The sequence below is a fragment of the Biomphalaria glabrata genome, chromosome 6, assembly GCF_947242115.1.
Source record: "Biomphalaria glabrata chromosome 6, xgBioGlab47.1, whole genome shotgun sequence".
Classification (NCBI taxonomy): domain Eukaryota; kingdom Metazoa; phylum Mollusca; class Gastropoda; family Planorbidae; genus Biomphalaria; species Biomphalaria glabrata.
The window spans coordinates 10,311,891-10,325,290 of NC_074716.1; the positions used below are offsets into that span (position 1 = coordinate 10,311,891).

The following is a 13,400-nucleotide window of genomic DNA, read 5'->3' on the forward strand; positions in this document are numbered from 1 at the left end:
CTGCGATCACGTCCGACACAACGAGCCTAGTGTGTGAAGTCAGCCCTAAACTGTTGAACCCAGTGCAAGTCCGTAACGAGACGAAGAGGCCAGTGCAAGAGTTGATACGGCGGTACGGTGTTATCAGAGAGATATTTGTACAGTGTACGTGTTGCCAATTGTACAGTATTGGCTGTTATTTATTCAACTATTAAAGTGTTACGTTACTTTGGAGCCCTGAGTTGTCAAGTTCTTTAAGTTGGTGGTGTATGGTGCAGTTTGCAAAGAGCCTGGATAGTGAGATTCGTAACAATATATATAACATTTAACGCCTTAAAGCCAAAACAAAGTGACGGCGTATCTTGATTAGGGAACTGTATTTCGCTAATGATGCCGCACTCATATATCATTCACTAGAAGGATTGCAGAGGCTTGTGAATTCTCAGGCAGCTGCTTGTCAAGAGTTTAGCCCTACAATACGCCTCTCCAAGACCAAAATTTTGGCACAAGATGTACAAGAAAAACCAGCGATACATATTGGAAATCACACACTTACAGTGGTGCACAAATTCACCTACTTGGGAACAACAATAGCCAGCAAACTAAATTTAGACACTTAGATGACAAAAAGAATAGGAAAGGCATCTGAAGCAACGGCAACAAAAATCCTGATCTACAATACCTGCCTTCTGAGCACACTTCTTTATGGCAGTGAGAGATGGGCAACTCACATGCGTCAAGAACACACATTAAATAGCTTCCACTTACTCTGCCTGCGACGCATAATGTGCATGTCCTGGAAGGATTATGTCTTCAACCATGACGTTCTTAAACGGGCCGAAAAGCACAGCATCTATGCACTTCTTAAACAGAGAAAACTACGCTGGCACGGTCAAGTCACTCACATGCCAGATGAAAGATTCCCTAAAGACATACTATACGCTGAACTTGCAAAAGGAGACCCAAGGGCCGCCCAAGATTAACCTACAGATATGTCTGTAAGCCAAACATGAGAAACAGAAAAAAGTATGTGTGAGGAGACCGGACAGCATGGAAACAGATTGTACGCGCGGGTTTGAACTTCGCTTAGTGCAAAAGTAAGGAAGCTGCATCAATCAAAAGAAAGAAGAGGAACGCTGCCCTGTTAACTAGCCCTAATCCAGATGCATATAGATGAACAAACTGTGTCAAACTCTGCCTCTCCAGAAATGGCTTGATTAGTCACAGCAGATTCTGCTCCGTCTCAGACGAAACCAAAGCCATTGACTTACCTGGGCGCATCCATTGTCTTTCAAGACATAAGGAGCCATATATATATATATATATATATATATATATATATATATATATATAAATATGCCATACACAAATGCACGTTTATATGTAGCACCATAATAATAACAATTCACTATGTATATTGTATAACATATTGTGTACTAACTTTTGCATCAGACTGCGAAATCTTTTTTTTTTCTTCTTATGGAATGATAGGTCATTTACACCAATTTCCAAAGACAAGAATATTACCTTTTTATTGTTTCGTAGGGTGAAAAAAACACTAACATTGAGGACATATGCCATTCTCTGTACTGTCGAGATCCCATGAAATCTGGTGACTGTAAATTGATGGAAGCATATATCGGGACGTCCTGTGGCGATGGAAAAGTAAGCTTTCCTAATATTTATAGATATACACATTTTTTTCAAATCAGGGCACGCCTCATTAGGAGTTACCATTCAGCCATGGACCCCTCTAATTTTGGTTTTACTTATAACAATATAATAGAGCCATTTCATTTTGATAAAATAAACCTATAAGAATGTAAGTATATAAAGTGAAAAGTTTCCTTCTACAATATTTTATCCAGCTAATTCTAGTAACTATTAAGCTAAATTGGACCAGCCCGTAAATTAGAGTATCACTTTTCCCCACCACACACGAATCTCTTCGCAATAAATAAGCCTTAATCTTAAGTACACTATTTGTTAATTCTTCTTTTAAGTTCTTATTCGATATATTCGATTGGATATATGATATTTGTTTGAAACATGGACCTTTTTTTCTAATTACAACCAGCAAATTTTCACATAATCTTTTGACGCACACCCAACATTTATTTTTTTCACTTTTAATAAAACTGCCCGTATATAAATAGTCCAGTCAGCCTATTCTATAATTTTTTATGCATATCATATATATATATATATATATATATTATACTATTTTCGAAAGCCTCGGATCTTAATTTGCGTATTACTTTCGGTATAGTCATTGAGAATGTTTTGGAAACGATTAAACGAAATAATAATGTTTTAAGTAAAACGAATGCGTGAATGTAAAAATAGTATGATTGGATCTATCAAAATCGCTAATCGACCTAAATCCCTTTTTTTCAAATAAAAACATTTGCTTGTAAGCCTACATATATTTGATTAAAATATGAAATGACTGTTCTTTATTTTGAATGTTCATGTGTTAAAGTATAAAGTAACTTGGTTAAATTTCGTACTGCGCATGCGTAGAGCCTTCGCTCTACGCATGCGTGACCTTTCTATCTTCTCTAACCCTAATGAAGGAATAAATGGAACGGTTGTTAGATTAAGCGACTAATGAACTATTAAAATGTATGTAAACACGGCTTTGCAGCTATAGCGAACGCATTTATGAAAAATTCTTTAGAACAACACATTTTAAGATTAATTTGATTAAAATATGAAATGAAAGGACTATAATTAGTATGTTCACGTGTTCAAGTATGAAACTATCTTTGCGAAGAGAAGTTATATTATCTTAGAGTTGAATTAGACCTAGGAATAGAGAGTTGTAAAAGTTTTCGGTCTTGTCTAATGAAAGAATGTACGTCAGGGCCATGGGCACCCGCAGGGGGATGCAAGGGGTACACTTGCAGCCCCCTGGATTCTAAGTAGCCTTATTCTAGCCATTTTTTTGCACCATCAGATCAATTAAAATCTAAGTAGCAACTGAACAAGTATTGCTTCCACTGGTGACTGAAGTACAGGCTTATCAGGCATTGATAGCTGACCATTCACGTGCATCCTCTAAAGTCTTGGTAGCCTAATTTCAGCCAGTTTTTTACACATTCAAATCAAGTAACTTCTGCTAGGAAGCAACTTAACATGTAGTGCTTCCAATGAAATAAAGTTAATAATGAAAAGCTATTGTTGTTATAAAATGTAACACGCTAATCTGTAGTTAAAGTCCGACCATGTACGCTTGCAATTCAATATTCTATAGCACGTTAGTCTTAATTATTTGTTTTTATTTGCATATAATTAATAGTTATCATTATATTTAGTAAAGACCTACAATATGACAAAAGTATTTTTTTTGTCTTGGAGTAAAAAAAAAACTTGCCAGCTGTCTTTTGATTTGACATATGTGAAAGTGTCTTTGAAGAAGATTGAAGAGTGCAGTCATCTTGGTAAATGTAGTTACGTCTTGCGAATTTGCGGTCAGTGCTGGCGCTCAATAAATAAAATAGCATGTTTAGCACGTCCACCAGTTTGTGACAGAAGAAATATTTTAAAAAGTTCTTCCCATACCACCCGAGTCAAAACGTTGATTTTTATAAGCGGAGCACTGGCAGCTGCAAGAAATAAAAAAATACGAGCAACAGCATGAATTAACTGCGTTGTCTGTATTTCGTTAATAAAATGCAAATATCTCAGGCACTAGACAGATGTGTTTGAGCGTTGGATTTGTTGATGGCGATTGTACTTGAGAAGAATTCATTGGTTTTGCCTTTGTTGTTTAGAGTGACGCACTGCCTGTGTAAAAATTCATTGTCAGCGAATACAGTATGTACATTTTTCACATGGACAAACCACCCAGCCAAGTCTACGATGGCTGCCCCGTGATGGGTAGCATTTAAAACTGTGTTCATTCAAAGATTTGTGAAAAATATTCTAAAGCATACATTGTCCGTTTAGAGTCCCATAGACTTAAATTTGTTATTATTGACCTGAATGACATTTCAAATATACGTAATGCTTTTGGTGTCATTCAGAAGATTATCTTTTTCTTCCATAACAGTCTCAAGCGATACCGTTGATGCTAAATTAACCTCTTTTGTGGACTAAGAAATACTAATTCCTTTGCGCGTTAAGTCACAACTATGAGAAGATCTTTGACTGTTTAGCCTATTTCAAAATAATGGCTGTAAGTGAAACCTGAAAAAATGCAAATGCGTATCCTGTGACTGCTTCTCATGTGTTTCGTCTTTTAATTGGCAATTATTCATCTTTTCATAAATCAGTTTCCGTGATGTTACAGTCTGTTCATCTTAGCATAAGTGGCCGCTTAACAGCAAATTAGCAGTCACATTAATGACACAAATGCCAACTTGGTTATGTTGAGAAACACTTCAAGGATGACATCTTAAGGAAGACCAGACTGCTGGCAGACAAACGGGGTATTGAGTTGGTGTTAACGAGAATTTGTAGTTGACAGACCGAGAAAAAAACATATGTTTGGATTTCTGGAGTTACTACAGAACACTGATTTACATGACATAACGTTTTTCGTTAGTTTCTTCATTAACGTTTCTCTTTTAATGCAATAATAATGCTCAGTTCGACTAGTTTTGTCTACATCCTAACAACATTATCAAGAATATCAGCACTGCAGATAACAGTTCATCGCCTGCTTGTCCATCGTGACATGAAGCAATTCTGTAGTAAAGTTATTGACAGTTTTGGCATAGATTGCATTTTTTGTTTGATCAACTGTAGGGATGCACGGACCGCAGATAAACTTACCAAAGTGTACAGTAAATAGTTTTTACACATGTATGAATGGCTTGGTGCACTATTTCTTTTATTTAATATTCATTGTAATAAAAAAGTTGCAGCTACGTCTTTAAGCCATGAGTGGCGACTTGCACCCCCTTGCAAAAAATCCTGCTGGCTCCCATGGTCAGGGCTTCTAAACTCTCAGATATAAGGAACGAGTGTATGTACAAATGCATTCGAATGACAAATTTGAAGCTTAATAGACTATATCTATGCAAAGTGTGGTTCTTAAAACTAGATCTAGATCCCTTCGATCTTCTCTCGTGTAAACATGGCCTAAAACATGAAATAGTAATACTTTCATATAGTTGGCAACTATTTTTTGAGGGTCTGTGACAAGTCAAAAGCTTGCTGTCAGAGTCACTCAAACTTATCACAGCATTAATTATATTTTACTATTATTTATTTATTTTATTTTAATTATTTCTCCGCTCTATCCCCAATTTCTCCACCTGCTCCACCTTTCCCTCTTCAGGCTAGACTTGGTCTACCACTTTGGCGGCTTTTCATTTATCTCCCCTTGACCAGGGTAAAGATAAAAACACGGTCTCTTTTGTCTTACCCTCCGGATGTCTGACAGCCGCAGTTGACACCACCTTGTGTGGAATGCAAGTCAATCTTTCTCCCCTCCCCCTCTCCCACGTCTCTCTTTGATCAAAGAGATTACTCGGGTGAACGCGCCTCGTGACACTCCAAGGTGCGACTCTTTTCGGATTCACCCACGTGTAAGATAAATCTTAAGCCTCGTACATTTCCGGTTTCCGCTCACATTTTCGAGGCCTATATATAAGGTAGATAAAATCAAGCCAGACCCTCTCATTTCTCTATCGCTGTCAATCGAGTCTGAACTATATCATTTCTTCTTACTCCTAGAGGAATACCTGGTGGTAGGCCAAATCACAAGTTGCATCTTAGTTACTTTGTGCATATTTCTCACGAAATACAACCATGTGTATTTTATTATTTCATTTATATTTGATTAGTGCTTTGTGTATTTCTCACTGCCGTAAGTAGAAAACATAAACATGTGATATGTATTTATTTATTTATTGCATTAATGCTACGTTGCATCAATTGATCGTTGATGCAACCATGTATATATGTGTACTTCTTATTTTATTTCCTTTATCTCGGCTGACCGCCTTGATAATTTTACTAGCGCACTAATACTGCGCTTAGAAAAGAGATATGAATCTCCCCCTTTAGTCATTTTACTCTAACGAGAGTTGCGCCCCTTGAACGGCCACCCTCCTCCATTCAAGCTCGCTCCATTGTTTATGGCCAACGGCCATATGTAAACGAACCGTCATTGTCGCTGACCACCGCCCATTTCTCCCCCCACTTTTTCTCTTCCATCTTGTGTTGTTTATTTGAGATTATTATTTCCCCTTTTATGCCCATTTTCATATAGCTACTATCAGCCATCTATTTTTCCGTATCCCATTTGTCATCATCTCTCCATTGTACTCATAAGCAATTTTACCATTGATAAGATGCATGAGAGACATGTCCTGGCTTGTCTTTATTTATTCGTAGCCTCCCTCAGGTGTCTGCTTATTTACCTGCCTGTTTATTTGGCATTATATGCCTATTTATCGGATCACTAGCCTACTTTCTATTGAGTATCATCTACATCCCACTTGGATCTACTTAACGATTTACTTGGTGCTATCGGCTCTACTTGCCTGCCTATTTGACAGTCCACTTGTCAATTCATTAGGCACGACGTCTATATAGACCCAGAGTCTGTGAGAGACGCCATAGCTACGCCTGAACTTTGTAAACTCACTGTCTTATCCTGTTAACTACGCTGCCCACGGCAGATCCGCTCTGCCCGCAGTACCCTTGTGCCCATGTTAGCCGGCCACTGCCCTACTGTTTCCTTTACAGATATCAGAACTTTGGATTGAGACTTCACAAGAACTGAATCACCGGCGTCCCTCCATCCGCTAGAGCGCCACCTCCAGCTGCAGAACCTCAAGCCAGGACACAGCCAGCTGCGACCCAAGCAGGACAACCAGCTAAGTTCAGAAGACAAAGTTACATACTTTCTTACTAAGTGCAAGAGTGATGATTAAATATAGTATTGCTTAGAGATAGATGCAAACCCTCCCCCTTCTCCCCCTTTTTATTCTTCAATGTAAATATTTATGTAAATAAATATTCTTCAATTTTAACTTTGTATCTTTCTTTCATTGCTTGTCTCCTTGCGTGCCTGCTCACGATTTATATGCTGACGGGTTTTTGTGCGATAGCTATAAAAATAATCATCCCCTAGACATTAAACTCGCCAAACACAAGTCATATTCGCCAACCTGTCACAGGGTCTTAAGTTTGTATTAGGGCTACTATACATACATCACGGTTACAGTTAGTAGCCAAGGAACATTTATGCCAAGTTTCATTAAGATTGGTAAACGGTATTAATTTCTATTCGGAATATACATACTTACATACATACATACATGCATACATACATACATACACACGCCTTACTTTCTACTTTATAGTACAGATATATAAAGTTTTCGTAAGCAACGTTTAGGAACTGGAACCTCTGACCCTCGATTTAAAGTCTGATGCTCTACCGACTGCAGTAATAAAGTGATTTAAATATTAAAGGAAGTTTAGCTCAAAAAGTAAAACTGAAGTATAAAAATGAAGTTTAGATCTAGATTAATATACCTTATATTTACTGAGATAATTCGTTGGTCTTTTAGTTTTAGATCTATAATACTTGTCTATTTAAATGACATCTTCATTCTAGATTATTAGCCTAGACGTGCGGTATTGTTGTTGGGTCATCTCGATTGTCCCTGGTCCATAGCTTATATTTGATAGCTGCCTGGTCGTGCGGTATGCGCGCTGGGCTGTCGTTCGGACTTATTGATGGTCCAGGGTTTAAACCCTGCCCGCTCACATCCTGTCACAGTTTCAGTTGACATTGCATGATCTAAAGTTTACGTCATGTTAAGAGTTTACAAGACACGTGGAATTCCTGATGTAGAAAACAGGAAGAAGAATGAATAAAGTTCAGTCAAGTCAGTGACGTCAAGTGGTATTCTTTAGACCGGGTGGTCAAGTAATATTTTGGTCCGGGATGGACTGTAGCGACCCATGGGCGGACCCATTCATGTTATTTATAGTTAAGTGTAGTACATTATATATAAAACTTGAAATAGAATAACAAATTCGTCCCAAGTCTATACTATGTTATACATTATAATGTTATATGACTTTTTAAATTACTTATGTATGTTTCAGATCTGTATGTATGGAAAATGTGTCAGCGACCCATACGCTCCACAAGTTGATGGTGTGTAGTTTAAATTCTTATATATTGTATTTCCTAGACCTAAATACCGACATTCGAATTGTTTTAATGCGTTCACCAAAGAGCTAGGAGAAAGTAGGCACATTGTCGATGTCAAGATTAATTAGGGGTGGGGTGTGAAATTTTTGTTTTTGCACATACACACAGTCTTACTAAACTACAAAACTGATCCTACCAGACATGGGCGTAGCCAGGGGATGGGGTCGGAATTTAGTGACTAATTTTTGGCTTTGATTTTGTTTATTTTGTTTAGATTTAAATATTAAACTATCACTTGCCCCAGCACAACCAATGAGGTTTTGAGTTTAACCCCCCCCCCCTCTACCAGGGGGATTTGAGGTTCTTTTAAAAAAACAAACAAAAAATAACGACAATCACTAAAATTCCAAGAGCATAGCTAAGTAAGATTTTCATTTTAAAACCTCCTCTGAATTTCGTTTCCGATAAAATCCCCTCTTTAATATAAGACTAAAGCATACATCAGTCACTAGATTCTATGAGTGGGGTTTGAAACGAAAAAAAAACGTCTTCATTATAAAAAAAAAACAAATTACACACTAAAATGTTATGGGCTTAGCTAAAAGGGGTTTAAGGGCTTTAAATTTAAAATACCTTCAGATGATTTGACTTTAAAACACCCTCCAGCGGGGTTTGAAACTAAAAAATACCTCTTTAATATAAAAAAGCAAATTACACACTCAAAATTCTATGAGCGTAACCTAAGGGGGGTCTGAGTTTAAACCCCCTCCCACGGGGTTTGTAGCTAAAGAATAACTCTTCAATATAAAAAAATACAAATTCTACACTCAAATTTTTATGAGCGTAGCCAAGGGGAAGGGGGGGGTTGAGTTGAAACCCCCCCTTCTACACGCGGGTCCTTCTAATAATATTAAAGTCAGTGCTACAGAAATTACCACACACAGAAAAACAAAATACAATACAAAACATATACATTTATTTACGAGCTAAAAAGTGTGTATGTATAATTTATTATTTAAATTTAAATATATTAGTTGATGGCCGTGGTATGATACAATTTTAATATTTAGTATATAAGTATACAGCCCAGTACACTTAAACAATTCAATAAGCCCTCAAATTATGTATGTCCATTTTTGTATTCCTCATACTGCAATCGAACCGAACGCAACTTTCGTCAAATAAAAAATAGTACGCTGAAATACTAAGGATGTTTCAATCTAAATCATTTGCTATATCATAAGGTCTATGATTTTCTATGTTCTTTTATTGCATAAGTACAAAAAAAATTAACATTTGTTAACATTTAGAAAAAAAAAGTATTAATTATTTAAGTTATTAATAAAATATATTTTTTTAAATGCAAAGCTTCTAACATAAAATCTAGTAAAAATCTATTTGTCACCCTACATGAGGTACTATTCTATTACGGTTTACATAAATACACACATACACACAAACAATATATATATATATACATATATTGATTGATTGATTGATATATGATTCATTACCAAAGAATATGTGAATCATAATAATACTCCTATATCACAAAATTGTGAATGGACTAGGTCTATAAATATTTCACTATGTTTGTTTTTTCCTAAAACAACTTTTTCCTCTTCAAGAGACATGCGTATTCGGAGACGTACAAGAAGATCACTGCAAATCATTGATCAATACATTTGTAGGCAACTGTTACCAAAGTAAACACTATGACCTCTGCTGTGGTACCTGTAACAATATGTCTAGGCCCATTAGAGGTAAATACAAACTTCTTAACGTCTTCTAATGTCAACTCCTGTGTAACAATAATAACCATACCTATCCGTAACCAACACTAACTAGCACATACACACTAACTACCCATATTAAATTCAAACTACCAATATTAAGCCCTGACCTCCTATGCGAAACCGTAACAACCAATACAAATCCTAATTACCTATACCATACCATAACAACAAAATGTTAACTAGCCATTCCTCATATGATACACAAAATCACAAGGGCGCGGTTTCGACGATGGCCGTTTTGGCGATGACCATTTAGGTGCAAGGTTTTGAATCAGCGGTTCTCAAACTATTTAGCTCCCCACTCTGCTGCACACCCCCCCTCCCAACCGCAAAACTATTTTGCTTATTTGTTATATTTTACGAATGATAGTTTGAACTCTTAACAAGTTACATTATCAGCCTAGAACACAAAAAAGGCACAACTCCTCTATCCTCCTAGTGGGAGAACATTAGTGCTAGGTCCCGTGGACATTTTCAGTTCATGAACATTAGTATTATATCCCGTTGACATTTTCAGTTAGAGATCAATACTAGGTCACATAGACATTTTCAGTTGAAGAACAAAAGTAATAGGTCACCTGTGTCAACTAGTCACATTGTCATTTTTCGTTAGAAAACAATAGTACTAGGTTTATTGAACATTTTAAGTAAAAGAACAATAGAACTAGATTCCATGGAACATTTTTAGTTGGAGAACAATAGTGCTAAGTCACGTGGATATTTTCATTTCATGAACAATACTATTATATTATGTTGACATTTTCAGTTAGAGATCAATAGCACTAGGTCACATAACACTAGGTCAAATAGCATTAGGTCACATAGCACTAGGTCACATAGACATTTATAGTTAGACATCAATAGCACTAGATCATATAGCACTAGGTCACATAGACATTTATAGTTAGACATCAATAGCACTAGATCACAAAGACATTTTCAGTTAGAAATCAATAGCACTAGGTCACATAGACATTTTCAGTTGAAGAACAAAAGTACTAGGTCCTGTGGTCATTTTTCGTTAGAATACAATAGTGCTAGGTCAATTATACATTTTAATGAAAGGAACAATAGTACTAGATCCCATGGGACATTTTCAGTTGAAAAACAATAGTGCTTCGTCAAGTGGAAATTTTCAGTTGAAAAACAATAGTGCTATGGACATTTTCAGTCGGAGAACAATAGTGCTAAGTCACGTGTGTCGGGTGGGTTTCCAGCTCATTGATCTAGAAGTAGACATGCGTGCATTAAACTCGTGGGTTCCTCACTGTCAGGACGTAAGATTTTATTACTGAATATTAATGTGTCTAGGTATTAAAACATTATTAATTTGTAATGTGTATGTGTTATAATTACTTTATAACTTCAGCCCGACAGTCACAACATACACACTCAGTTGTGCATATACTAATAAACAATGTTATGATAATTTAAATTAAAATATAGATTTAATCTAATGATATTTATACAATGAAAAAGATATATGACCAATGATAATGATAAAACAAATACAAGTACATAGAGATCTAGTATAATATGGTTCAATCCAATGCTCAATTAGTATTTTATGAAAAATAATATTAACCTTATTAATGATCAACTTCAAGACAAAGATTCAGTAACCAAGATCATTACTATACAAATGATCATGACAATCCAAATATCTTCTAGCCACAATCAATAGGTCAAAATCATAGTAGCATCAAAGCTCACAACTTCAAAAAGTACTACCAGGTATGGATATAGCAACCCGCAATCTGGAATCAAGTTGACTATAACAGAGTCCCATGCCTGCGTCCTTAAACAAGAAAAATACGCATTCCTTGAGATCGCCATTCACACGATTATATGACCAACGAATTTAGAGCTACAACACGAAAAATAAAGTAAAATGAACTAACTTACTCAACACTGGGGAAGAAAACACCAAAGAAAACTCCAACAAAAGATCTACCATCAGTACAACCACAACAGAAGCAAAGAAGGAATGACATAAAAAAGTCACTGGTTTTCCTCGCTAGCTTAGTTACTAAGATCTGGTACTTTTATACACATCATATCATCATCATCAAACTCCATTTGACTGAAGGCTTGAGAGGCTTTAATCATCTCTTGCAAAAGCCCTGGACAGAAACCCTGCTGTCTTGTGTAGTGCATACATGTCACCATACAGGTCAATAATTTTGGGTTTCCCAGACCTCTTCTTCCCCGCAGCGGGGGCACCATGAATCGAAATTTGGCCATAGCCGTGAGAAATATGAGCCAACAGGACAGTGGCCTGTTCTGCAATGTGCTGTAATAGCTTGCTCAGGCCTGGAAAGCCTTCACCAAATGGAAGTGCGGTCAGTGCGCCACATGCGCATCCAGACTCCAAGGGCTTTTTTGACTCGTCTCAGCACTCAAACCACTTTTCCATTTCTGGTTTTTGAATTATAGCCAGATCATGATGAAAACTTACTGCCTTTTCAGTGGGTGGAATTTGCCCTCCTTGGTGGGCCAAGGAGTCTGCAATAGTGCTGCAAGTCACACACATGTGACTAGGTACTCACTGCATTATTACTGGGGTACCATAGCGCCGCTGTGTCTTGTGTGAGGCCATGATGACAGTGTCGATATTTGGGGGGGGGGGGCATGGTTCAGGGCTTTACAAAGCTTGTAGTACAGATTTTGAGCTACTGACCACAACAATCTGTGTAGCCCTCAAATGTCCCTCGCCAAGTTGAGAGTCAATGATCTTTAATGCTTCACAGACTGCCATGGTCTCTGCATCAAAGCTGCAAACACTACCACATGATCCAAAGATTTTTAACTGAGTGAGAGAACCAAGAAACTCGATATAGGCTCCATAGCTTGCTCTTCCAGAATCTATTGATGCCGACCCATCAGTGTATGCAAAAGTGGCACTTAGCTTAAAGGCATTAATGGTTTCCAGTGCTAGAATTTGAAGGTCGTTAATGAACGACTTAGCTTAATGGCATTAGGGTCTACTAGTTTCAAGCGTATGTCTAGGGTCGTTGGGCGACACCAAGGGGGAAGGGGATGAAAACGTTGAATGTTTTGTCGGTTGGTGGAGAGGTCAGCTTTATCAGATAGTCTACTGGCCTGATGCATAAAAGACTGCATCTGAATACGTCTTCTGCATCTCCAACCATCCTCTAGTTTTCTAGCTGGGAGGTATTCATCCAGCCTTTTATACCAATCAAAGCAAGTTAGTACTGACCTTTTCCTCCTTAGTGGACATACATTAGCCATTATTTTAGCCATGGATTAAATCCTGACCTGATGTAGATAAAAGTCTTTAAAATCATTTTTGGTCATAATTTAAACTACTTTATTATTTTCGTTGAAAAAAAAATAATTGTAACAAATAACATTTAAAAAATGTGTTTAACATGAAAATAAAAATAAAAAAAAAATAGCTTATATTAATTGTAAACATTTAAATCAATTTGTATGAGACATGTAGTTAAATGTGTAACGGATCTAGAAAATTATTGTTA

At 36.8% G+C, this 13,400-nt stretch overlaps 1 protein-coding gene across 4 annotated transcripts in view; it reads left to right on the forward strand.

Annotated features, from left to right (window-relative positions):
* LOC106052213 (uncharacterized) overlaps positions 1–13,400 on the forward strand; it is a 96,002-nt gene that overhangs the window by 40,955 nt on the left and 41,647 nt on the right. For all 4 annotated transcript variants that reach the window (XM_056032638.1, XM_056032636.1, XM_056032637.1 and 1 more), the window contains exons 12-14: positions 1,525–1,644; positions 8,056–8,107; positions 9,733–9,867. In XM_056032638.1, the coding sequence (XP_055888613.1) occupies positions 1,525–1,644; positions 8,056–8,107; positions 9,733–9,867 (307 nt within the window). The remainder of the gene's footprint in view (positions 1–1,524; positions 1,645–8,055; positions 8,108–9,732; positions 9,868–13,400) is intronic.